Raw genomic sequence first — 24,457 nt, 5'->3', positions numbered from 1 at the left:
CTCTCCAGGCAACAGCAATGGCATCCTTTCATTAAAAAAAAAAAAAAAACAGGCCTTTTTTTTGTACGTGCGTCACAGTTTGGTTAGTGATGAGGTGTGTGTATGTTTGTGTATATACTGTATATATATATATATACAGTATATATATATTTTTTTTTTTTGGTACAAACTCGGTTGCCCCCCTTTGTACCTTGTGCGACGTTGTGTCTGTCCATGAGGGTTTACAACTTGCTAATGAGCTGTGTGGGCCTCCTCTGTCCAGTCTGCTTCTTTCTATGGCTGTTGCTGAGAGACAAAGTAAAATGTCACCCAGGCGCTGTGAAGAGGCTTTTTGAACAGACACACCAACACAACTGATTGTGGCATGACTGTGGGAAGACACAGGACATTATTGTTAGTGGGTAAAGAAACAACATCAGGTTGAAGATGGCGGAGAGTGGGAAGCAAGATAATTGGATAGGCTTGTTACTTTTTTCCTCTAAAACTGCACTGAAGATGTAAGGGAAGTCGAGTTATTCGGAGCTGTTTCTTTTGCGCCTCATACCGAGCAAGATGAGAGTCATACCGACTCCACGGAAGCAGGCGTGGAAGATTATTTTCATGCTTTTGATCAGCACATCACGAGGTGAGAAGTTTGTTGTTGAACTTAAATTGCGGTGGCTATTTTTAAAGCTCTGTTTATGTCATTGGGCAGGTATTAGCGAGTGGGGACCAGCCCCGGGTCTTGTCCTCCTTTCACCCAATAAGTTGGGATCTGCATCAGCTTTCAACATGGATGAGCAGCTGCATTGCACTCTGATGTTGATACACAAATAGAATTAATTTCATTCGGGTTTGGCTCTTTCTCAATGACACAGCTATTTTCTAGGCACTGTCATTCCGTTTTTGATACATTCTGTTCATTTCAGAAATAAGACGGCCAAGTATTTAGAGCCTTAAACACTGAATTGACATTGAAATAATCATTGTACATTACTGCCTGAGGATACAATCATTTTGAATAGTTGATGATGCGTGTGCTCAATCGTTCATTTTTTTTTGCGTGTGAATGTGAAGGCCGCCCCGCACAAGTCAGTTCCTGTCCCGAAGGTGCTCACGTCCACCTGCCCAGCCTGCGATGCTTCTGGCTCTCTGAGAAGACGTCCACGTGGTCTGAGGCTTTGGCTTCCTGTCAGCGGACTCGCGGAGGATGTGTGGCAGTTGCCGACACTTTGGAGCTGCAAAGCTTCCTCCACCATTTCTTCCCAGTGTGAGTAATCAAAAGAACTCGAAAATGGGTTCTTTGTGTCATTCCATTTGAGATAAAACGGATTCAGGGTGCAATCTCAAAATACACCAATTTGAATTTTGGAGTTGTTTCCCCAATTTTTTTTTTCCCCCAGTGATTTTTTATTTTATTTTTTGCCATTGAGAAAAGGGTGAATTATCTAGTGAAAACCTTGAAAGCGACATGCGCAATCCATATGTGTGATGCAATACGTGTCGTCACACTTTTGCAAAACTCCTTGCTAAGACGTGCATTTTCTTTGTCCAGAAAAAAAACGGAGTGGGTTTGGATTCGGGGAGTAAGTGAAGATATACGACACAAGGCCGGGTTTGTGGAGTCAACCGGTCCTCCATGGCGCAATGGAGGCAGGGACAAACATGAAGTATGCACTCAGATGGCTTTGGGGATGCCCGGACAGTGGAGGACGATCTCCTGTGCTAAACAATACCACTTCTTTTGTCAAAATGACTTAACTGGTAAGATTTGAAGCTTGAGTATGACAGTATAAAATTGGAACACAATTTTCGAGTTTTTCCAGACTATACTACTTTTTTTTTTTTTTAAATACGCCCCAGATTCTTTACCAGAACCGGAGAGTTACGTCGTGGGAATTGTTCTGATTACTGGCGTCTTCCAGCGGATCCAGATTGCTCCCTTAGCAACTGTCCCTGATGTTGAACAACTTGCAGTGGAGGTCAGTAAAATGTCCAGATGGAGTCTCTGCACTCGGGGCACAGCAGGCACCAGAAGACCTCATAACATGATAAGCTGTCTACTGTAGTAACCGCCGACCCTGAAAAGGTTAAGAAGATGCCCCCCCCCCACCCCCACACACCCTCCAATTGTGTTTTATGACTCTGTAACACAGAATTGTGGTTCAATTGAGAGAATATGAATGAAGACAACGAAGAAAATGTTCTGCAACTGCCAAAACACACCACAAGATGGTGTCAAAGCACATTTTTGGGGGGAGGAGGGTGTCTAAATGAAATTCCAAAACTCAGTTCAACATAGTTCTTTGTCACAAAATTGCATTTGACGTATGCAATGGTGTTCTTATTTAGTGAGCTCCCCTTTGGAGAGCAAAAAATTGTACTTTAAAAACGTAACTCATGAGAATAAACTATGTTCGGTTAAGTGCAGGTTATCGATAAGATGGAGTTTCACAAAATAGTATTTGAACAATGCAGATACACTCGGGATGGTCAAATATTTGACGGTTTCAGAATCCTGAAAAATATCAGCACATATTTACAAGTACAACTAGCACTTGTCCAAAAAGATTTTAAAAGATTCATTTTTGACGGCCTGCAGTTTGACCGTGACTGTTTGTGGTCCACAGATGCAGCTGTTTCCTGGTTTGTGGTTCAGTCATGCCGGGCAAGTGACATCACTGGAACTGGTGGTCCAGCCCAGTTCGACTTCCTCTTCGGCCCGCATTCAAATCCTTCGACCCTACTGCAACCCCAACTACCACCTTGTACCTCCGGGTAAAATACAAGTCATCCTGATTTCTGTCGATGTAACACATCCCAGGAGCAATAGACTCTCTTTGCTCCTTTAGGTTGCAGCTCTCTGATGAATCCATTCAGTTGCTGCTCAACGGTTCCACTGTGCAACACGACAGGAGGGTGCGGCAGTGGCCAGTACTGGTGTCATATTCTCGAAACCTGCCTTGCCAACGATCGTCCCTGTTCGCCTTACACCTTGGCGGCAGTGGAACGTGGGTTTGCGTTGCCACCCAGATATCCAGCGACTGCACCTTTATACCACTTGGTAGCGGACATACCGCTGAAAATAAGCCCCGTCACACGACTCCAAACGTTAAGTGTGAGTAGCGAACGTGTGCCGTCTAAATGACGTATTCACTCATTAATGTTCATGCAAAATGTATCGATGACCTTACTATTAACGATTTTAAACACGTAACTAACCAGGCAAACATCCCCTGCGTATGACAAAGCCACCGATTTAACCGTCATCCTGAAACATGTTTTTCGACATGCTGTCCAAGTTTCACGCTTCAAAATAATTTACCGTCTGGTAGCACATTTCGCAGTTTTCTGCAATTTAAATTTTTTAAAAATTAATAGAGACACAGTCTTGCATGCCGTTTATCACTGTAGGTCACAGGTGTCAAACTCAAGGCCCGGGGGCCCAATTTGGCCCACCGGGTCTATTTATGTAGCCCCTAGAAAGCAAATCACGTGTGTTAACTTGCGAAAATCTGTACCAAAATGTCAAATAGTCAAATAACTTGATATTTTGCAATAATATTGTTACCCTGTTTCCACTCATTTGAACAGTATTTATTGACTTGATTTATTTTAAAACTAGTTATCTATTAATTTGTTGTGTACAACTGATAATTGTGTGGTTTCACTGTCATAACGGCCCTCCGATGGAAGATGTAACTCCAAATTGGCCCGCAACTAAAATTAGTTTGATACCCCTGCTGCAGGTTGTTCTCCCAGAAGGAGCCGTCAATGTGTACCCCGACGATATTGTTGCCGTTCAACACACGCGCGACCGCGGAGCCTTTCTGCGCTGCCTCGCCAGCGAAGTTCCCCTTAATTCCCCGTGGCGACAGAGTTACCTGTCTCTCCTGGGGACAACGTGGGGTGGCTGGTGGCAGGGAGGCCTCACTGTCAGGCCCCAAGGCGAACACTGGGTGGATGGCGTGGTGTGTGACCTGAGATTGCTTTATGAAGACACTCTGAATGGAGCAAGAACTGAGCAAGGGCGGATGTTGGAAACAACCACACCCTCTGACGCGAAGTCCCTGACTCGTCATGTGAAATCTACATTTGGGCTGAGGATCATCCACCCTCCACTGGATGAAAAGAACCAGATCCACCTTGCACTCAATGTTCCGACACTCATTGTTGTCACGGTACTATCAGGAGAGAAAGTCACATGTTCATGGTCGTCTCCGGTCCTCCGTACTGGACTCCCCTTCGGCCGGTCTTGCCCCGAAGATCTGACCGTCTGCAAGACGCATTCGGAGGATGTGTGGTTCTCGTCCGTGACTCTGGTCTCACCTTCAGTGGGGGTCCAGATGCTGAATATCAGTGTGGCAGACGCCGTTAGGTCTCAGACTTTGACCGTGACGCTGCGTAGCTATGAGGCAGTGTCGGGACTCAGCGTGGAGCCACGCAGACACCAAAGGACGCTTGTTGACGTTCCTCAGGTTGGACTACAAAAAGCACGTCGGTCACTTTTCAAGAATTTTTGCAGACCAATTCTTTGCGTTTTCTCACATTGTGCTCGCAGTCCTTTACCGCCCAAGTGGTGAGTGGCTCATCTGTGACATTCTCGTGGGTGATTGACAACTTGGAGGCGTTTGCCGATGAAGGAGAATCTTATAGTGTGGTGTTCAAGAAACCTGCCGAGTATAAACTCAAGGTAAGATACCTTTGAAAGGGTCGTCATTGTGCTTTTTCAACATCATTTATTGCAATAACAGGTCACGGCGTCCAACCCCGTGAGCTCCCAGAGCATGCAGCTCCTCCTGACTGCGGATGAAATGAAGCCACTGAGCGAGCCTGAGTTCATGTACGTCAGGCAGGTGGTTGCCGTGGGTGCCCCACACCTTTTTACCCTCAGGGTCAAAGTGGACATCGCCTTGCCAACGACCTTCAGGTAAAATATGCTTCTCATATGTCCGCTCACTGGGCACACGCTGCACCTGCAATCTAAACTGATCCAACACAAGAGTTGGAAGAAAAAATGTGATTATTTGAAAGGACGATGTTACTTAGCAAAGAATGAAGAATACATAATTTTGAGACGTGTTAGTCCAAAAAAAATAGAACCAAAATATTACCTGCACTGTACAGTCAGTCATGTATTTGCTGAGAGTCCTATACCGATGCTTATGTGTAGATTGTAAGTCACTGTTTTAATTTTGAACCTATTCCTGCTTTTTTATTTTTACTTGTGATTTTGAGGGCTACGGAGAGTTGGAGATTCTAAAGCTGGATTTATACGGCAGGTCCAAATGCCTAATTTGGATTTAATGCCGATATCCAATTAATACCCTCTACCAACCACCATTTTGGATACCTTCCACATGATTGCACTGGCTGCAACTGTTTCCAAATATGCCACTTGAGACCAAAAAAAAACACCTAGTGGGGAGGCTACCTCTCACCTTCCCAAATAATTTTTACACTTGATATCACTTCCTACACGAGTTGATGTCTGTTTGTCATGTAGGTGGGATTTTGGCGATGGTAGCAGTGGCGTTCTTCACACCGTGCCTGCTCCATACGACACTATGGAGATGCTTGCAGAAAAAGGAGAGACACAAGTCTTTGTGCGGCACTCTGTGAACTTCACCTATACTGCACCAGGTAAACACTCCCGTCTATTAATAACTTATATTTATTTCAATTTTTTGTGCTGTTGTTCTATATGACGCAAATAACAAAATGTTGCATCATCTCCCCTGTGACTTTGTCGTTTCTATTGAATCAAGCTAATTGAAAAATATCCGGTTTTCACGATTGTAGGGAACTACGACCTTCATGTGGGAGTTTCCACCCAGTATGAAGAAGTAGACAAGTCAATCAAGATTAGCGTCCGTCACCTGTTAAAACGCCTTTTCCTTAACTCCTCCGCTCTGTTGGCCATTGTCAATGAAACGTATCTCCTGGAAGCCTTCACCGATCCCGCCGTGGACAACGTCATCTACACTTGGAATTTTGGTGACCAATCCAAAGCCGTCCAATGTTCTGACCCAAAAGCGAAACACACCTTTAGATCTGCGGGAGCGTACAACATCACATTGTGTGCCAACAACACTCTTTCTATCCTTACCTCTTGGCTTGTGGTGGAAGTTTTGGAGAAAATAACCGGACTGAGTGTCAGTTGCAACGGACCCTGTGAGTTGGGCTCCGTTACAAATTGCAGAGCTACCGTTGCAACTGGTACGAGGCTTATTTGGGACTTTGACTTTGGTGATGGATCCGAGCAGAGACACCTGGCTGATGGCTCAGTTTCGCAAATCTACAAGTTTCAAGGCAACTACACAGTGAGGGTCAATGTCTCGAATTCAGTGAGCGAAGCTCACCAATCGATCAGCGTGGTTGTCTATAGGTTAGCTGTTATAGGAGTGATGCCGACGGAGTGCGTCATGACGGGTCGAAACACAGAGTTTTCGGCCTTGCTGAATGGAAACGTATCCGTGCTGGTTTTCAATTGGCTGTTTGGCGAGGGAACTCCTGCGACTGTGGTGACAGGGCGATCCGCAGCGAGGCACACGTTTTCCAGCCCAGGGATTTTCCACGTTAGCTTAACCGTGAAAAGCTCTCTTAGCACCGCGTCCTACAATAGCACCGTCTGCGTTCAAACGGCAATTACTGACATTTTATTGCGGCCGTCTCAAGATACAGCGGCCGCGGGAGATGAAATATGTTTCAGCGTGTTATTTTCTCCGGAGCAGAGAACGAGTTGCCAATTTAAGTGGCTCAGTAGCGCTTCCATTCAAGCTGCTGTGACAGAACATAGTCAACAATGTTTTACTTTCAGAGATGAGGGCATTCAAAAAGTATTTGTCACGGCGAGTAACAACGTAAGCAGCAAAACAGCCAGCGCTAGCATCGCCGTTCAAAGACCTGTCAGCAATTTCTCTTTGGCGCATGCTAATGAGACCGTGACGGTCAATACCTCAGCATCATTTTGGGTTGCTAGCTGCACCGGCAGCAATGTGTCTGTGTTTTGGGTTTTTGGAGATGGTTCCCCGACAAAGCAGCAACAAAATGTGTCGCACGTCTTTACGACGACGGGTGATTTTACAGTCACCGCCACCGCGTTTAACGCAATTAGTCGAGAGTCGGCGAGCCTTAAGGTGAGGGTCTTGCATCCCGTTTCCGACTTCAGTCTTCAAACCAAGCAGCCGTTCAGCGTGGTCGGAGAAGAAACATTTATCACAGCAGTTAGCAACGACAAGTGGACCGCCACCTATTATTGGACAGTGGATGGTTTGGTTCCAACACAAGAGGGAACTCGAGAGTTTCGATTTGTTTTTCGCGAAGCAGGACAGTACCAAGTGAGATGTATCGCCCGAAACTTGGTGAGCAGAAGAGAAGCTGTGATTTTAGTTGAAGTCTTTGAGAGAATAGAAGGTCTTCACATGGATTGTCCTGCATTGACCAATATGACATACTTACCGACCCAGGAGGATGTGGTGTTTGTCGCTTCCGTCACAAAAGGATCTAATGTCACATATAAATGGCTCGCTACCCCAAGAAAAATCAAGCATCAGATTCCAGCTGATGGAGAACGTTTTCAGTTGGTCGTCGAAACCCCTGGTCTGCTTACGATTCAATTAAATGCCTCGAACATGTTGGGCGAGAGCACCGGCGTTGCTTCTTTTGTGGCTGTGGAACGGGTCACAGATGCGCGCATAACTGCACAGACAAATATCGCGGCAGTGGGGAAGTTTTTACACATTTCGGTTTCGGTCCTTACGGGTTCTGACCTGAAATACTTTTGGTATGTGGATTCGGAGCTTGCGTGCCTTGAGACAGACGCCCCTTTTTTTCGTCACAAGTTCACAAGCTCAGGGGATTGTTTGGTTAAAGTTCTCGTTCAGAACACAATCAGTCGATGCGGTGACACTAAAATCTTTACAGTCCAAGAGGAAGTCAAAGAGGCGAGCTTTCAAATCGGTGGCAAGATGTTTCCGTTTCATCTAAGCACAAACACCGCCGTGCCATTCCAAGGTGTTGTCCGCCAAGGTAGTCATCTGCACTGGGACTGGAAAGTTAGCAACGCCACAACCGCCATTTTTTCGGAAAGCAACGCCATGTTTACCTACACTTTTCTCCACGAAGGCGTCTACGGAGTGTCCTTGAATGTCTCCAATGCAATTAACTGGCAGCAAGTGACACACCGTGTCATCGTCCAGGATCGAATCGAAGGCCTCACCCTCAACGTTAGCAGGGATACTCTTTGTACTCGGGAGGAAGTTACTTTCACGCCAGCAATCCGGAGAGGAAGCAATGCAAGCTTTGTTTTGATGTTTGAAACTAAAGACTGGAAGCATCGTCAGGATGTGGTGGACGGATTTTTCACCACATTGAACCTTCCAGCAGGGACACATGTTGTTCAACTGACAGCTTGGAATCAGGTGAGCAGCGCACAGATGTCAACCCGAGTTCAGATCTTCGAGAATGTAACACCCGTGAAACTCTTAACTCCTGACCAACACGCCATCGAGGCTCTGAAGGAGGTTCATTTTGAGGTGGATGATCAAAATGAGTTTTCGGTTAACTACACCTGGATATTTCACTTGGAAGATACTGAACCTTTGTGGCTCAAAGGAAAAACGGTCATCTTTACCCCATCAATCAATGGCTCGCTGTTGCTGAGCGTGCTGGCAAGCAATGGCGTCTGCTCCAAGATGCTAAACAAAACTCTGACAGTTGAATGGCCCGTGAAGGAAGTCCAGCTCCTTTGCCACTCAGAACCCATATTTGCTGGACATGTTGTGCTATTTTCTGCTAAAATTAACGGCGGAGGGAGCAACCTGAGATACGCGTGGTCATTTGGGAACTCTGTCAAAGACTGGCCCTCGGATCTCAGTACAGTCAATCATACTTTTGACAACGCTGGGCTTTACATTGTTCTGGTCAACGTCTCCAATGGTGTCAGCCAGACGTCTGCGCAACTGCGCATAGACGTGGTGGCGTTGAGGTGCTCCAGCCCTCAAGCGTCACTTATCCAGAACCGGCCAACTATCTTCAGATCTAGAGTGAGTTTCTTTGAAGCCAGCGTGGCGATTAACTGCTCTGCCTACAAGGCAACATACCAGTGGGAGATGTTTAGAGCGTCCGATTGTACTGATGAGAATCTGGACCTGACTGGGAAGCGAGTCCCTCTCAATGGTACGACGTCACCGTTTCTCCATCTCCCAAAGCGTTCTCTAGATGTGGGACAGTATTGCCTTTTCTTCACCCTTTCATTCCAAGGGACCCCTCTGCTTGTGCGTCGAAAAACTGAAGTCACCGTGGTCAGCACCCCGTCGGTGGCTGTCATCAAGGGAGGTTCACGTCGACTGTGGCCAAGCACCCTTGACCTCGTTCTGGATGGAAGTGGATCTCAAGACCCTGACGCAGACCAAGGAGAAGAAGATGCATTCCAGTATCGCTGGACCGTCACCACAGAGGTGGGTTGCCTCTCGATCGAAGCATACTAAGTTGGATATTGGAACCTACGGCACTCCGCTTTGACTAATTTCACTACCTTTGTTTGAATTCACAGAATTCCACAGTTTCTATTGAGAGCGACAGTAGTATTGTGACGGTACCCAGAAAACAGTTAAACCCTGACACCATTTATGCGTTCACCCTAATCATAAATAAGATGGGAAAGACGCCGGCATCCTTCACGCAGACAGTAAGTTTTGACTAGCATGGCTTTTCACTGACGTAGCCACTTGCTATGACTTCATTTTTTTTATTTCTACCCTCTGTTGAGGTAACCGTGTGTGAAGCACTACAACTTCCTGTGTTTGTGGAGTGGATATCCTGTCCAGGCCACGCATGCATCATCCTGTCCGGGCATTGTGGAGAGTGTGATGACCATGCTCAGGTATGAGTTCCACTTATTTAAGCAGATCAATTGGGAAGTGAGAGTATTTGCAATTCAGTGTAACCTCAAAGGGAGGACATCATCTCTCCACGTTGTTTTTCAACAAGTGTGGAGAGGCTGATTTGCAGTCATTAGGTTTTGAAATGAATTGTATGCGCCGTGCTTTGCAACTGTCATCACAGTACAGTTGGAGCGCCGAGGATGAGACAGGCGCGAGATTCGACCTCGACAAGGCTGCCCCCTCTGCAAGAAAACACTCGCCGAAATTTATGTTGCCTTCCGATGCGTTGCTGTCGGGTCACGCGTATACCTTCACTCTCAATGTGACTCTCCCCGGAAGTGGGAGGTGGGGCAGTGCCAGTCAGACGGTTGTACCTCACAAGCCCCCTGATGGTGGTCGGTGCGAATTGCACCCAGAGTCCCACGTCCATCCGTTGGGGACTGTAGTCACCTTCAACTGCACAGGTATTCGCGCACTGCACCACGTCACACTGTCAAGTCTGCGTTACATATTACCGTTTTCGTTACGTATCTACTTTTATGTTCTGTTTTACGGCAGGGTGGAGCGATGACGAAAGCATCTCCTCCGGGCTCATCTATACCTTTCAGGTTGCACCGTGCCATCCCGTCATGTGCCCTCTTTTCACGCTGTACAAGTAAGCCGAACCTCAAAACTGAAAATTAACCATCCATCCGTTTTAGCTGTCACTTATCCAAAAATAACTTTTCAGTAGTCTGTACAGCAGGGGTCACCAAACTTTTTGAGAGTGAGAGCTACTTCATGTGTCCTGATTGTGTGAAGGGCTACCAAATTGATACGCGTCTGAAATAACATTTGTACAAATTAAATTTAATAATATTAGAACATTAGCTAGCTAGACGTATACTGTAGCTAGCTAGTTAGATAGCTAAATAGGTAGCTATAGAATCTATAATACTGCCCATGTTTGCATTTTTAAATCATAATTTCTACGAGCAAATCACAATCCTAGCACTGGCGGGCTACTGGTGTGGTCCTCACGGGCTACCTGGTGCTCGCGGGCACCACGTTGGTGACCCCTGCTGTACAGTATGTGAAGATGGATTATTTCTTTCCCAAGGGGTACTCGATCAACTTTTGGCAGCCTCGTTCCGGTGGGCATTCCTGTGCCAGGACAAAGCAAATCACTTATCACAGTGATTTTGATCATCGAGGACAATCTTGGATCAAGTGTCGTTGCTCTAAACAGGTAATTCACAACAATAATGAGTTACATCCACGTTTTCATTGTACAGTATTGGCAAACTTCCCTTTACCTTTCAGAACTCTGAGTGTCCAGAGTCATGGAAATGTCACTGAGTGGCTTCGAACAAAGAGCCAGAAAGACATGTGGGCCTTTGTCCAACATGGCAACCCTCAGGAAATCATCCCATATTCCATCGCGCTCACGAGCCAGCTCAATCAGGTAATATCCAAGACCAGATAGACCGCAGGCATGGATGGACAGAATATTACGCTCTTTTTAGTGGCTGGGGGGGGGGGGGGGGTAGGTCGGGGGGTAGTTTAGTTTCATAGATAATCAGTCAATCAATCAGTCAGTCAATCAAACCTTGATTGGTGTAGCACGTTTCATAAATCTAAAACCAAGAAACTAAGTATGATTTATTTAGTCATTTTGTTATTAATCGGACATGGCTGGGCAAAAAAAAAAAAAAAAATTAAAAAAATATTTTTTCTCAGTCACGTTACCTATATATTAGTTAAGTGAAAAATGGCTGGATTCAAACCAAAGCTGTGTCTTAATATGTCGTCAGTCTCCAACAAAAATAAAAAGAATGTCCTTTTTCCATTGCATTTCTTCAGTACATGCATGGCTAATTTCCCATCACATTATGATGTTCATTTACACATTGATCTCATATGGCAAGATTGTTAAAAAAAAAAGACACCAACCAAAAGCTTTACCTTTGCTTCCAATTTCAGCACATATTTTTTTTCACCCTTTCATCCAACAGATGGCATCTGGACAAAGTACTGGTGAGCTCAACACGAAGAAGGAGATAAGAGAAAATGTGACCAAAGCCTTGCTCTCCCTCCCCGTTTCTTCCATGATGGATGTTGACCAAATCAGCTCAGCTTTAGTACAGTCCACTGTACGAATGTACTTTTCTGTCTCCATCCCATCATTAATTCAAACCTATTTTTTAAAAAAAATGGTCACGATCGAGAATCATTCACAAGGTCCAGGACAATACACCAGAGTTTGTAACCCTACTTTTTATTCCCCAGGCTGTTCCTGCTGAGTTAATTTGCATGGACTGTCAGGAGAAGGTTCTCGAAGCAATTGGGAAGATGATTCATGTCATGCAAGAACACAAAAGTCCTGCCGGTGGAGTTTCAGTGTTTGACACAGGGAAGAATATCCTTCGCATTGTAGGTAAGGTTGCAATGGCCACACACAACAATCACTCATTCTCCATTCCTCCCAATTTTTTCGAAAATGTAGTTTATCAGACCTGTTGGAATTTTTATTTTATTTTTTTTTAAGAAATGAACTCCACATTTTGGATACAAACACATTGATGAATGTGATTTGTCGTCATTTAAGCAGATCTCATCGATGGAATCGGCAGAATAAAAGCCTTCATCTGAACACTCTTTATTCAAACGAATGTGAATTCTTCTCATTACATTTACTCACGAGTATGCCCTACTAATCAAATTATTTCATTAAATAGCGCCAGAAAATATGAGCATCCATTTTACAATTATCATGACTACAAAATGACCGAACAGTGAGCGACAGCTCCTCAACTCACTCAGAGTTCCTTGTCACCAAGATGCCCCTAAATGTTGTCAAAGTCATACTTTTATTGCACAAAAACAGCAAATAGATGAGTTTGTGAGTGAATGATGGAGTTTAAAAAACAAACAAATCATCTGTATTAACTATGCAAATTGTAATCTCAATTTGCACGTTTTTGTTTACAGGTAGCTCTCTGGCATCTGCATCAATATCAACCTTTGCCTCAAATACTCAACACAACTACTCCAGAACTCTGCAGGCCGCATCGGTCATCACCTTGTCAGCAATTAGCCAGGCAGGGGCGTTAATGCGCTCCCTGATGCATTCACCTGGTCCTGGCGAGGTGCCCCTTTCATTCGTCACGCCTCATATCAGTACAGCTGGTTTCTATGGCGACCCCTCCAACCTTCTGTGCTCGAAGCACGCAATTCCTTCCCAGTTATCAACTCCGCCATGTCCGTTTCAAATCCCGGTCTCACTCACCGCTCACCTTAAGAGTCAGCGCTCAGAACTGGCGCAGGTGATTTTCGGTCTGGATGAGTCGAACGCTTTGCTGGCTGCAGCTGACCCTCCGATCTCGACCAGTCTGGTTGCCATGGAGATCACCACCCCGCAGGGCGAGCCCATACCCGTCCAAGATCTTGAGCCTGACCAGGCTATTCGAGTCACCCTGCAGAGCAAGTTCCCAGCGGGGAAACGTGACGCACGTGGGGATGGGAGAGTGGATGGACATACGAATGGGACGTGTACCACAGTTCCGCTTCCGCTCGAGCAATGTCAGAACTTTACAATAAGAAACGTGGGCGGCCTGGATGAGAATACAGGTTTATATATCTCTTTCAACTTCAGCCTGTTACCAGGTAAATAATAAGAATATCTTTCTTTGACATTTCAATTCCATGATGGCATTTCCCATCATTCCCGCGCAATTTGCCATTTCTATCTTATACATCTGAGTGTTTTAATTATGAGGTGTTAAATACATGCTTCTCTAGGAGTTACTTCAGAGACCGCGGGCCATGTTAAGATAAAAATGACAAGCGGATCTCAGGATTCTCTCACGAAAGAGTGGATCGTCAATCTTTCGCCTCGTCACACGTTCACGGAGAAAACAATATTTCTTTCTCCGCTGTAAGTACACTTTGACTCTCAACGTCATGCATTATTTTAATTGACGTCATTTCACATTTTCTACATTGCAGTTTAAATCGGACAGCAAAGACTCTGTCTCTCAGCCTGACTTCATTCGAGGTCCAGGGCGGTCCTGTTGCCGTGTCGATATGTGTCTTCAGCTCTCTTTGTCAGTACTACAGCCTCAAGGGGAGGACTTGGAGTAGTGAGGGTCTCAAACCACTAGAGGGCACCACACTCCAAACGGTGCATTGTCTGACACACCACCTCACCATGTTTGGGGCCAGTTTGTTTCTTCACCCGGGGGCAGTTGTGCTTCTGCCGCCTGTATGTGGTCTAATTCAGCACACATGAGTAGTGACAAGCGTTAAGTCACCCGGTAAATCTCTCCCCTTTGGAATTATACTCCATATCTTTCCAGGCAGCTGATCCCAGTCTTAATGTGATGGTGGCAATTGTATGCGCTGTCCTGATCCTGACTCACCTGCTGGTGGGACTCATTGCCCATAAATTGGACCACCTGGACGGCTTGAGGCTGAGCCAAGTGCCGCTTTGTGGTCGGGAAGGACCGTACCACTACAGGGTACTGGTTAAGACCGGTTGGAGGCACGGAGCAGGTCAGCAAAAAAGTGACAATAAAAAGTAACACGTTTCATGGCAAACCACGGATCGGAATTCGGTACAGCAAATTGGAATTCCCAACGTTATCCCATCAGGCACCACGGCACATGTTGGCATCAGTTTGTACGGCGTCAACAAGAGCGGCTCTCGTCATCTGCAAAGGGTTGGAGCTTTTCAACGTGGCGGCCTCGACCAGTTTCATTTAGAGACAGACGTCAGATTGGGGGAAGTTTGGAAAATTCGCATCTGGCATGACAACACAGGTACGTGGGGAGAGCGGAAAGGTCCAACTTGTTTTCTTCCTGAATGCTGGCCTGGGCTGATGGAATAAAACGTGCTTCAATCTTGAATAAAATAATAGTCGGTTTTCTCCTTTCCTTAAAATGATGCTCATATTTTGAATTAGATGACCTCAAGGGAGGGCTAATGGTTAGCACATCTCCCTCCCAATTCTGAAGTTCAGGGTTCCGATCTGGTCTCTGGCCATCCTGTTTGGAATTTTCATGTTCTCCCCTGCTTCCTCCCACTTCCCTTTGAGGTCATATCACTGTTGCAAACAGACTTAAGCTTAAATAGATGATTACACTTGACCTTGCGCTGTTCCAGGGATGGGCAACTGGCGGCCACCCTTTGAATGGCCCATTGATTAACTCATTCACTCCCAAAGACGTTTTTAAACGTCTTTTCACACTTGGTCCAGAATTGGCTGTTCCTGAATGAGTTAATAAAAACAAATGGCAGTGGGAACTAATGAACATTTTTCCTCTACTACAGTGGACCCCAGAATAATTGGGGCTCTGTGATATATATTTTTTTTAATGTTTAATATTTTTTGTTTTTCTTTAGTTTTTTTTCGGGGTGGTAAACCTCATGGAAAAATTTACATTCGCCCGCCTAATAATTTCTTTGCTGATTTTTGCAGGACAAACAGAACCTCAATATAAACATTTTGTGTGAGTTAATTATTATGGAGAAAAAAAAGATGTGCAAAATTATTTCTTGCACGTAATGTTGCTTTTGCTGTTCAGCTGTTTTGCGCCATCCTTGACTGGGATTTCTTTTATGCAAGTGAGCCTTTTGCATCGGGGGGAAAAAATTCTAGTGTGTAGTTATTTGGTTGTTTGCTTCACTCTCTTTGTTTTTGAATTGTGGATTTTTTTGAGACATGCCACGAAAAATGTATTCTGAAAATGTTTATATTATGAGCATATATTTTGCACATATACTGTATATATATATACGCCACATGTATTTTGTCCATGTTTCAAATTTGTTGTCATAAATCTGTTTAAGAAGTGCATGATATGCATTACCGAGTAACATTAAAAAGCCCCCCTTCATCATTTGAGTTGCACATCGCTCCACTTGACTGTCCATGTAGGGTTGGATCCATCCTGGTATGTTCAGCACGTGGTTGTGTGGGACCCTGTGACAGACCATATGTTTTTCTTCCTGGTGGAAGACTGGCTCTCTGTGGAAAATCCAAAGAATGGTACAGTGGAGAAAGAAATCCTGGCCTCATGTAAGATTGCTTGACTTCCAGCTAGCAAAAAAATAACCTCAAGTCAACTCCGAAAATGTTTGAGTCTTTCTTCCCAGGTCCGGAAGAGCTTTCCCAATTTCGACGAATCCTATACTCCCAGTTGATTTTTGGAATGGTGGAGCACCACCTGTGGCTGTCGCTCTGGGAACGCCCCATCCACAGTGTTTTTACCCGAGCTCAGAGAGTTACCTGCAGCGCTCTCATGCTCCATCTCTATCTGGCGTCGGGTGCACTGTGGTATGGGGCCGTGGGTACCCAGGGACATAAGTAAGACCCAAATGACCATCAAGGCAGTGAAATGGATGCAACAACAGCATTAACATAATTTGCATTTGATGTGTTTCTACAAGTGGACCAGTGTCAGCCAAACTGCTGTTCAGTATGGAAACTGTCGCTGTGGGGATGGTTGTTGCAGTGCTGCTCTTTCCTCTCCAGTGTTTGATCTGCTTTTTGTTTAGAAAATCTCAAAGTCAGGTAACGTAACATTGTCCAGCTCGTCTTCAGCAACTAATTTGTTGAGCAAGCATCGTCAAACTTAACATACTTGATTTGCTTTTGCGGGCCAAATGAAATGATGTGGCGGGCCAGATCTGGCCCCCGGGCCTTGACTTTGATATCTTGCTCTAGTCTATGGGCTTCTTCCAATTCGCCAACGGATCAAAACGCCGGCACGTGCCGGCACCGGCAACCCTCTTGACTCCAGCCCCTATTTTCAGATGCTTTTCTGACCGTGAGAGTGACCGTATCTGTCCCACACATTTATTAAATACATTAAACAAACTGTTGAATGTAGATATGTGTGCCTAAACACGATATTGAAAGAAGAACAGCAACGTCTGAGTGCTCACGCCAACTGCCCAATTGTCACTGGAGGCACAGGAAGAGCAATACTGTAATTGAACAGGAAATATACACACTCGGCTAATTATTGAAAGAGAAAATCAATGTAAAGCACAGACTATAGAACTATAATGGAACATCATTGAATTCAAGTTCAAGTATTTCAAGTGCAACTTTATTGTCAAATGCGCTGTATTTGCCATATACAGCACAGATGAAATGTCTTCCCTCTCACAACATACAACAAGAGGAGCCGCTGCGGGTGCCCGCGCGCAATATAAACATAAGATCTTTTTTTTTTTTTAATTCCACTTGCAGTAGAAGGGGCAGCATGGGGCGGCACTGCCTCACTTGCCTACCCTGACCGGATGTCACTGCGTTTTCGAGTCTTCATTTAGCATTGAGTGTGTTTGTAATGCAGGTTATCGTGGACATGTCAGTTCCTTCTTCACCGGTTTGTTATTCTGTGGAGATGGATGTCTACCTCGGCCAAACAGAACTTTCAGGGCCATCTTTTTTATCGCTGTCTGGACCCTCCAGCAGACTCCAAGATAGTCCCTCATCTGTGAGTATACACAAAAATACTTTCCTGCTGCTTTTCAGTACTAGGTCTTATTAATGATCGCCTATTCTTGAATTCTTTTTTTTTTTGCAAGTTATTGGAGAGCAAAGGTTTTGACTCCAGCATCCTCGACTTCTGGGCTGCTTCTGGTTTGGTGCCCCAGACCGATGACATATGCCAGGAAGAGACCGCGACTTCCTGGGCATCGTGTGACAGCCTGCTCAAAGAGTCTGAAGACTTGGAGCTCTGCGATGCCTCGCTTGCTTTGTGCGCAACACGCCAACTGAGGAGGAAGAAAGCTCGCATGCAGCTTCACCTGACCCCACGCGCCTCCTCTGACCCACCTGCTGCCTTTCTCCATCCCCTCCAAAAAGACATTGTGGACTATCACTCCCCTATACAGGAGCAAGATACTGCCAAGCCACTGCAGGCTCAAAACCACAATATGAAAAACTTTTTGACTCTGTCCGGTAAGAAAATATTGATCCAAGGTTGTAACAAAAGTAAATCAATTTCACTCCGCACAAAAGGCTGCAACTATATTTCCCTGTGTGTTTGTCTTTCAGAGGAGAATCTTCTGATGTCAATAGAAGAAGCAACAGAGGACACTTTGCATTTCTCCAAAAACAACTCAGACAGCGGTCGGGACTCGCCTACGACCACCTCATCGTTCTCAAACACGTAAGGCCAAGACAGTACATCTCACTGCTCTTGATTAATATCACTGAAGCCATAATATGAGATTCATCTAATTAAATGTTATTCTTGTTTTATTTTGTTTTGTTTTTTTTTCTCAGCCAGAGCACCTCGTGTAGCAGTTGGTGGGATTACGCTGATGATAAATACCACCGTGAGCCGGAATATTTGACATTCGAGACACATTCCGGTCCTTCCCAATGCGAGGCAAAACTCTATCGATGTCCATCTGTACTTTCTGTGGACTCTGTGGCCAGCACCTTCCTGCCGAGTCCTTCCCCTGACTCGACAAGATGCTCCTCCACCACACGCATCGGTACAGGAACTTGGGTGGGGAAATGCAAAAATGAATTAGCCCAAGTAAAGTCTTTGAATGAAGAAATCAGTCATAGTATGTATAGTAATAATGGTAATAATGAAAATCATAAGTGAGAAGAAACCATGTTGACACTCAAACACTTTGATCCAAAGCATTTTGATTGATTCACGTCAACTACCGTATTGGCCCGAATATAAGACGCTTTTTTTTTTTTTTTTTTGCATTGAAATAAGACTGAAAAAGTGGAGGTCGTCTTATATTCGGGGTCTAGACATTATACCCATTCACGACGCTAGATGGCGCCAGTTATCATTGAAGCGAATGCTGAACTTGACTCCCCAGGCCAAAGTGAACCCCTGCCACGAAGTATAAAAATAAAAATAGCGGTAGCACGAAGAAGAAAAATAAAAAATAGCGGTAAGAAGGAAAAGAGAAGAAAATAATAGAGGAGATAACAGAAAATGGAGAAACATAGTGACAATATGGAGAAAAGCAGGTCGAAGATCGGCCAGGTTAACCGGCATCTGAGGAGAAGTTATGATGTAATTTACATTTCAAAATCCAGAAGCCATTCAATTACGAATGTGATTGCACTTTAGTTCAAATGTTCAGATATTAAGATTTGAATAAGGCAAAATAAAATGCTTTTTTCTCTCGGATATATTATAATCATTTGTTTCAGATGCACTGTAATTATTTTCTGTATAAAAATTTATTTGGTGTTCAAAAAGTATTTTTTCAAACTTGACTCTTGAAAAAAAGGGGGTCGTCTTGTAATCAGGGCCGTCTTATATTCGGGCCAATATGGTAATTTAGACTACTGGAGTTGGCTTTTTTTGCGCTGATTCTGTCATTGTAATAATAGTAAGAATAAATTATAATAATAATGAATGGTATAAATTGTGGAATATGTATATTTATAATTAAGGGCGTTAGGCTCAGCAACAGGTGGATAATTATTTTTTTTTTGTCTTTCACTGGAATAGAATTAAAATGGAGAAGAGTTTGCCACTGCAGTGTAGTTACCAAATAATCTACCACTTAACCGACAGTAGCTTATTCATTTTTTTCCCCGCTTCTAATTCTAACTTTTGTTTTCGCAGTCATTTCCAGCAGTCTACACGCGCCATGCTAAAATGTTCAAAAATCTGTACCCCGCTTTAGGCATCGCTCGAGGTCGGCCCAGCTGGCTGCTTCCTCCCTGGGTGTTGTGCGTGATCTACCCTCTCGTGGCTGCGGTGATCGCAGCATGCCTGGTTCTCGTCGGAATCTACGGCAGCTTCTTCTCCAGAACAGTTGTCCTCATGTGGCTCGTATCCGCGCTCTCTGCCTTCCTCGCCTCTGCTCTCCTGCTGGAACCTCTCAAGGTTCGGTTTCATCACCGACTGGTCCATCGTCCTTCTTAGTCGGAACTTCAGCGGAAATTCTATCTCCATTAGGTGTGCATTCAGGCCTTGATCTGCACCGCCATTTGGCGACCTGTGGATCCAGAGGTGGAGGACCAACTCGCCCGGGAGACCACAGTGGCGAGATCATTATTAGAAGAGGGTGGGAAGGTACGACCACCCTGCGGCTACGGACTGCTGCAGGCTAAAGAGGAGGCTCGGAAAGTCCGTGCGCTGAAGTCACTCATGAGGGTGAGAAAAGAAAAAAAAAACCCATCTGGCTTTCATGCTTTTTTTTTTTTTTTTGAACTGCCGTTTTCATCTCTTTTGAAGCATTGTGCGTTCCAGCTGCTGTTTCTGTTGCTGGTGCTCATGGTGAACTACCAGGACAGCGTGGAAAGAAGGCAGGGCAGACAGTTGCACTTGGCTGTTGGACGCCAGCTTCACACCGCTCCGTTGGGCAGCCCGAATCTAACATCTATCAGAAAGTCAGCATGCCACTTTTGTATAATCAGACCGGGAAAGCAAAGCAAATTGTGAGGAACGTTGCGGTTTGTGTCGCTTCTAATGTAGCTGTTTAGATGCCGGGCAGTGGATGAACAGCACCTTGGTGACAAATCTGCACCAAAACCCGCTGCTCCGCCTTGTTGGGTCGCCACGTCTCTTGTACGCGCACACACTGGGCCAGAAACAGGTCACGCTTGGAAACAGCAGCATGGCGACACATCAAGCCCTGTCCGAGCTACTAATGGGAGGCGTTTGCATGAAGCAGTGAGTAGATTGACTGTGTCATCTCCCAAAAGGTCAAAAATGTTTAGCATTTGATGCTAATTATGCTATTTGCCCTTTTTGTTTTTCTTCCTTAGACTCAAAAGCTTCTCTTTGGATTTTACGCAATACCACAGAGAGTCGAGATTATGTCTATGTCTATCCATCCAACTTGATTTCACCCAAAGAATCACTTCCTCCCTGTCCATCTATCCGCTCCTAATCCCATCGTCTCATGAAGGCTTAGACCTCCATCTGGTCCTGACGGTAAAACCGACCCAAGGCGTCAACTTTCAAACTCAAGTCGGTTATAAGAACGATCCGGTTTCATTTTTGACAGGTTTTCCTTCTCGGTTCTGCCCTCCTCATATTAATTGGGGAATTGCGATCGATGGCGAGTGAGCGTGCTCAATATCCGTCTCAAGGCAAACACTGGCTCCAGCTTCTGTTGGCCGCGTTGTCTTTGGCGACAAGTGTGCTCCATCTCTGTTTTCGCGCTCAGTCCACTTCCTGTGTTTCCCAGGTAAATGTATGATCAAACAATACGAGCACATTCTGAGATATAACTTCATTCCCATTCCTTGACACAATGAGAAGGCCGGCGCAGGCTCGAGACCGACCTATGAGAGGCAGCATGGTTTCACAGGGCAAACGTAGCAGTAATCAGGCCTAATTTTTGTGCTTTTATTGTTGTTGATAGAATTGAGAAACCCAGTCTGTCCTAGCCAATAAATGTCATCTGCACTGATGCGGGGTGAAAAATAATTATGCAGTTTTGGTGTGGCCCGGTACTCCAGTGGTTAGCGCGTCGACCTCACAGTGCAGAGGTACCGGGTTCAATTCCAGCTCCGGCCTCCATATGTGGAGTTTGCATGTTCTCCCCGGGCCTGCGTGGGTTTTCTCTGGGTATTCCAGCTTCCTCACACATTCCAAAAACATGCATGACAAGGCTGATTGAACACTCCAAATTGTCCCGAGTTGTAATTCTGAGCAAGAATGGTTATTGTTTGTCGATGTGTGCCCTGCGATTTGCTGGCAACGAGTTCAGGGTGTCCCCCACCTACTGCCTGAAGACGGCTGGGATAGGCTCCAGCACGCCCCGCGACCTTTGTGAGGATGAAGCGGTTCAGAAAATGGATGGATGCAGTTCTGATTTATATTATATTTTTGATCCTTTAATGTGCATCTGATCCTCTCCTACGATGTAGCTGCGGACACAGCCTGACAGCTTCGTCAACTTCCATGGCGCTGCTCGACTGGCTCAGAAGTCTTCTCAATGTGCAGCTGTCTTACTGACTTTCCTGGTCCTAAAGGTAACTGGGAGCCGCATTTCTCCATAACACCGACATAATTGGGGCGACATGTGGTTTTATGTAGTATTAGTTCATTCACTCCCAAAGACGATTTTAAACGTTTTTTTCGGACTTGGTCTAGAATTGGCTGGTACTGAATGATTTAAATACACCCTTCATCATTCTGTTTTCCAGCTGTTGGGCACCTTAAGATTTGTGCGGAGGTGGGTTGTGATCATCCGAGTCCTGAACAGAGCTTGGAAGGAATTGTGGACCTTAAGTTTCCTCTTAATGCTACTGATTTTGTTCAGTACTCACCTCGGGAAAACGGTAAAAAAGGAAAAAAAAATCAAATATGAACAAGAACAGGATTTGACATCTCTGCTCTGGTTTCAGCTCTTCTCACAGTCGGTGGAAGGCTTTTTGTCGATGCATCAGGTTTTTGTGTCGTTGATGTCCATTGTGCGTGGCCGGCTTGGCCTCCAAAGACTGTGCAGGGTCCATCCTGTTCTCGGACCTCTGTATGGCTCACTACTGACAGGTGCAGGTGTCTGGCTGTTGGCTAAATTCTTTGGAGCTGTTCTCATTCGGGCGTACAGGTACTGTCCAACATTTGTGATTGTCTTTCCTCCCTGAGAAATGACCGGAGCAACTGAAACGACATTTGAATGGCTTCTCGATTATTACAGAGTGGTTCTAATTTCCAATTAAATGTCAGATTATGAACCACCTGTCCATAATTTATCATGTGGACCATAAAAAAAATGGAACAAACAATTTGAGTCTCACCCACGAAAACCGAAACAGCAATGTTGGTGAATGACAATTGAGTTCCAAAATGTTCAGATTTGTGATTACTTTGGATGCATACGTGTCTCGTGTTGTGTTTTTCGAGGGCTGAGAAAGCAGACATTTATCGTCCCGCGGCGGAACCGCAAGATTATGAGATGGTGGAGTTCTTCATCAAGAGACTCAAGCTGTGGATTGGACTCAGAAAGGCTAAAGAAGTGAGTTTTGTTTTATCGAGGCGTGCGGCATGATGTGTTAGCGGTTAGCGCACCTACCCATTGTTTCTCTGCATGCTTGTGTCATGGATGTAAAACATTTTTTTTTCCCCATATAGTACTTGTCGATATAAAAAGTAGTGACGTCATGTCACTGATGCTTGCCTGTTTCCATTCTGTTGTAGTTCAGGCACAGGGTGAAATTTGAAGGCATGGACGTTCCTCCTTCCAGAGCCTCTCGGGACTCTCGTCTTTCCACTCTCTATTCCTCCCTTCCATCATCTCACTCCTCCTCCTTTTCCTCACCTTCCTTTTCATCTCCACGTCCCTTGTCATCGTCCCTCTCTGTACTGTCTGAGGACTCAGCACTTTCTGAACAAGGGTTTGACGTCCAGCCTTTCCTGGACCACCTGCTACCGTGTGTAAATGCTTTGCTTTCTCAGTTTGATCGGGTCACTCAAATAACTGAGGATTTGAACAACCTGGAGATTGAACTCGAAGACATTCTGTCCAGGAGAAGAAAAAAGAACAGGAATAAGGAAACATGTGAGGAGAGATTCCAAAAATCAGCAAATCCAAAGGATCATGAGGGTGATGGGAGGCCGAAAGGTGAAGTAAGACGCAGGAGGACAGGTCTGCTTTACACAAATCCACAAAATTCCATTTCGGCCATGTTTCCTTTCACTCCTTCCACGATCCAGCCCCCAGTTGCACCGGCTCACCTCTTCCAACGTACGCGGAACTCTCACTCCGAATCTGAATCAGTGCATCTACAGTATCATGCGTCTCGTGACCCAGCCGAAGCAGCAAAGCCGACGATCGGAAACTCCAGTTTGCATCCTGTAAATTCTCCTGGTTTGTCAGGTTTTCCCAAGAGGCGAGCGTGGCATTCTGGAAGTTCTCACTCAGCCGATGCAGCTCAAAGGTTGTGGCTAAAACAAGGTGGAGTTGCCCCATGTGGAAGTAGCGCGCTCCCCTTCGTCAGACCAAATAGCGAAGAGGGCATAAGGAGACGTATCAGTGATGGGGCGCCGAAAAAGAGGAAGGCTTGGATCTCCGAGGGACCTTCCTAAGCATTTCTACTTCAAAATTCCATTTAATGTTTCGATAAATGGAAAATTATGATTTTAGTTTGTTTCAAACTTTCTTACATTTTGTATTAACATTTGTGGTGGGGTTTGTTTGTTTTTTAATGCTACATTTTTTGTATTTCTGAAATACAGTGTATACCATTTTTTTTTAACATTTTGCTAATCCGAAAGTTTGATATCCTGCTGTAACATTCAACATAGTTTTACTTTTTAGAATCTTTAAAATAAATAAAAAAAAAAAACTATTATTGAGAGGCATTTAATATTTTGCTACATTGCATTTGTGTACTTTTAAATTCAAATTATTCAAAACAATTGTGAAATATATTTATGTGTGATCATTTACAACATTAATCTATATTTTTAATTAGCATTCAGTATTTGTTGCTCAATCATAATACTGTAGTGGCATATCTTGTGAAATTCTTGACTTGAAATAATGTGATGCCTTGTCACAAGAAATATTTGTCAATAATGTAAAAAAAATAGCGTGGAACCTTGTAACGTTTAACATCGACATAAAATAATTGAAAAAACTATGTGCAATAGTCTTA

The 24,457-nt window shown here is 44.8% G+C and overlaps 1 protein-coding gene across 2 annotated transcripts; it reads left to right on the top strand.

Moving 5' to 3' along the window:
- The first annotated feature begins 189 nt into the window (after window positions 1-189).
- Window positions 190-24,446, top strand: pkd1b (polycystic kidney disease 1b). 2 transcript variants are annotated; one of them, XM_052070422.1, is made up of 42 exons: window positions 190-625; window positions 1,057-1,249; window positions 1,535-1,743; window positions 1,843-1,961; window positions 2,610-2,757; window positions 2,832-3,097; window positions 3,729-4,457; window positions 4,541-4,672; window positions 4,734-4,909; window positions 5,486-5,622; window positions 5,782-9,440; window positions 9,536-9,670; window positions 9,752-9,865; window positions 10,048-10,330; window positions 10,425-10,521; window positions 10,966-11,094; window positions 11,169-11,310; window positions 11,861-11,998; window positions 12,135-12,282; window positions 12,837-13,511; window positions 13,647-13,782; window positions 13,854-14,109; window positions 14,204-14,399; window positions 14,499-14,666; window positions 15,785-15,925; window positions 16,003-16,213; window positions 16,297-16,420; window positions 17,208-17,351; window positions 17,443-17,818; window positions 17,915-18,029; window positions 18,146-18,360; window positions 19,528-19,730; window positions 19,803-20,000; window positions 20,082-20,236; window positions 20,322-20,519; window positions 20,615-20,783; window positions 20,857-21,039; window positions 21,725-21,829; window positions 22,004-22,138; window positions 22,205-22,407; window positions 22,704-22,815; window positions 22,998-24,446. In XM_052070422.1, exons 1-42 carry the CDS (start codon window positions 553-555, stop codon window positions 23,883-23,885), a joined length of 12,333 nt encoding a protein of 4,110 aa, XP_051926382.1. In that variant the 5' UTR covers window positions 190-552; the 3' UTR covers window positions 23,886-24,446. The 2 variants fall into 2 exon arrangements, with proteins under 2 accessions (XP_051926382.1, XP_051926381.1); XM_052070421.1 differs by having other exon boundaries at window positions 22,004-22,407.
- Window positions 24,447-24,457: the final 11 nt, after the last annotated feature.

Source organism: Hippocampus zosterae, chromosome 7 (assembly GCF_025434085.1).
Source record: "Hippocampus zosterae strain Florida chromosome 7, ASM2543408v3, whole genome shotgun sequence".
NCBI classification, from domain to species: domain Eukaryota; kingdom Metazoa; phylum Chordata; class Actinopteri; order Syngnathiformes; family Syngnathidae; genus Hippocampus; species Hippocampus zosterae.
The sequence above is the reverse complement of the archived record's forward strand: the minus strand, read 5'-3'. Positions and strand labels throughout refer to the sequence as shown.

What these genes read in the sequence shown, in the direction of transcription:
- pkd1b (XM_052070421.1), top strand. Translation starts at nt 553, where the DNA reads ATGAGAGTCATACCGACTCCACGGAAGCAGGCGTGGAAGATTATTTTC. An exon ending in TTTGATCAGCACATCACGAG is followed by an intron (nt 626 to 1,056) that starts GTGAGAAGTTTG and finishes GTGAATGTGAAG; the next exon opens with GCCGCCCCGCACAAGTCAGT. An exon ending in TTAGAAAATCTCAAAGTCAG is followed by an intron (nt 16,421 to 17,207) that starts GTAACGTAACAT and finishes TTTGTAATGCAG; the next exon opens with GTTATCGTGGACATGTCAGT.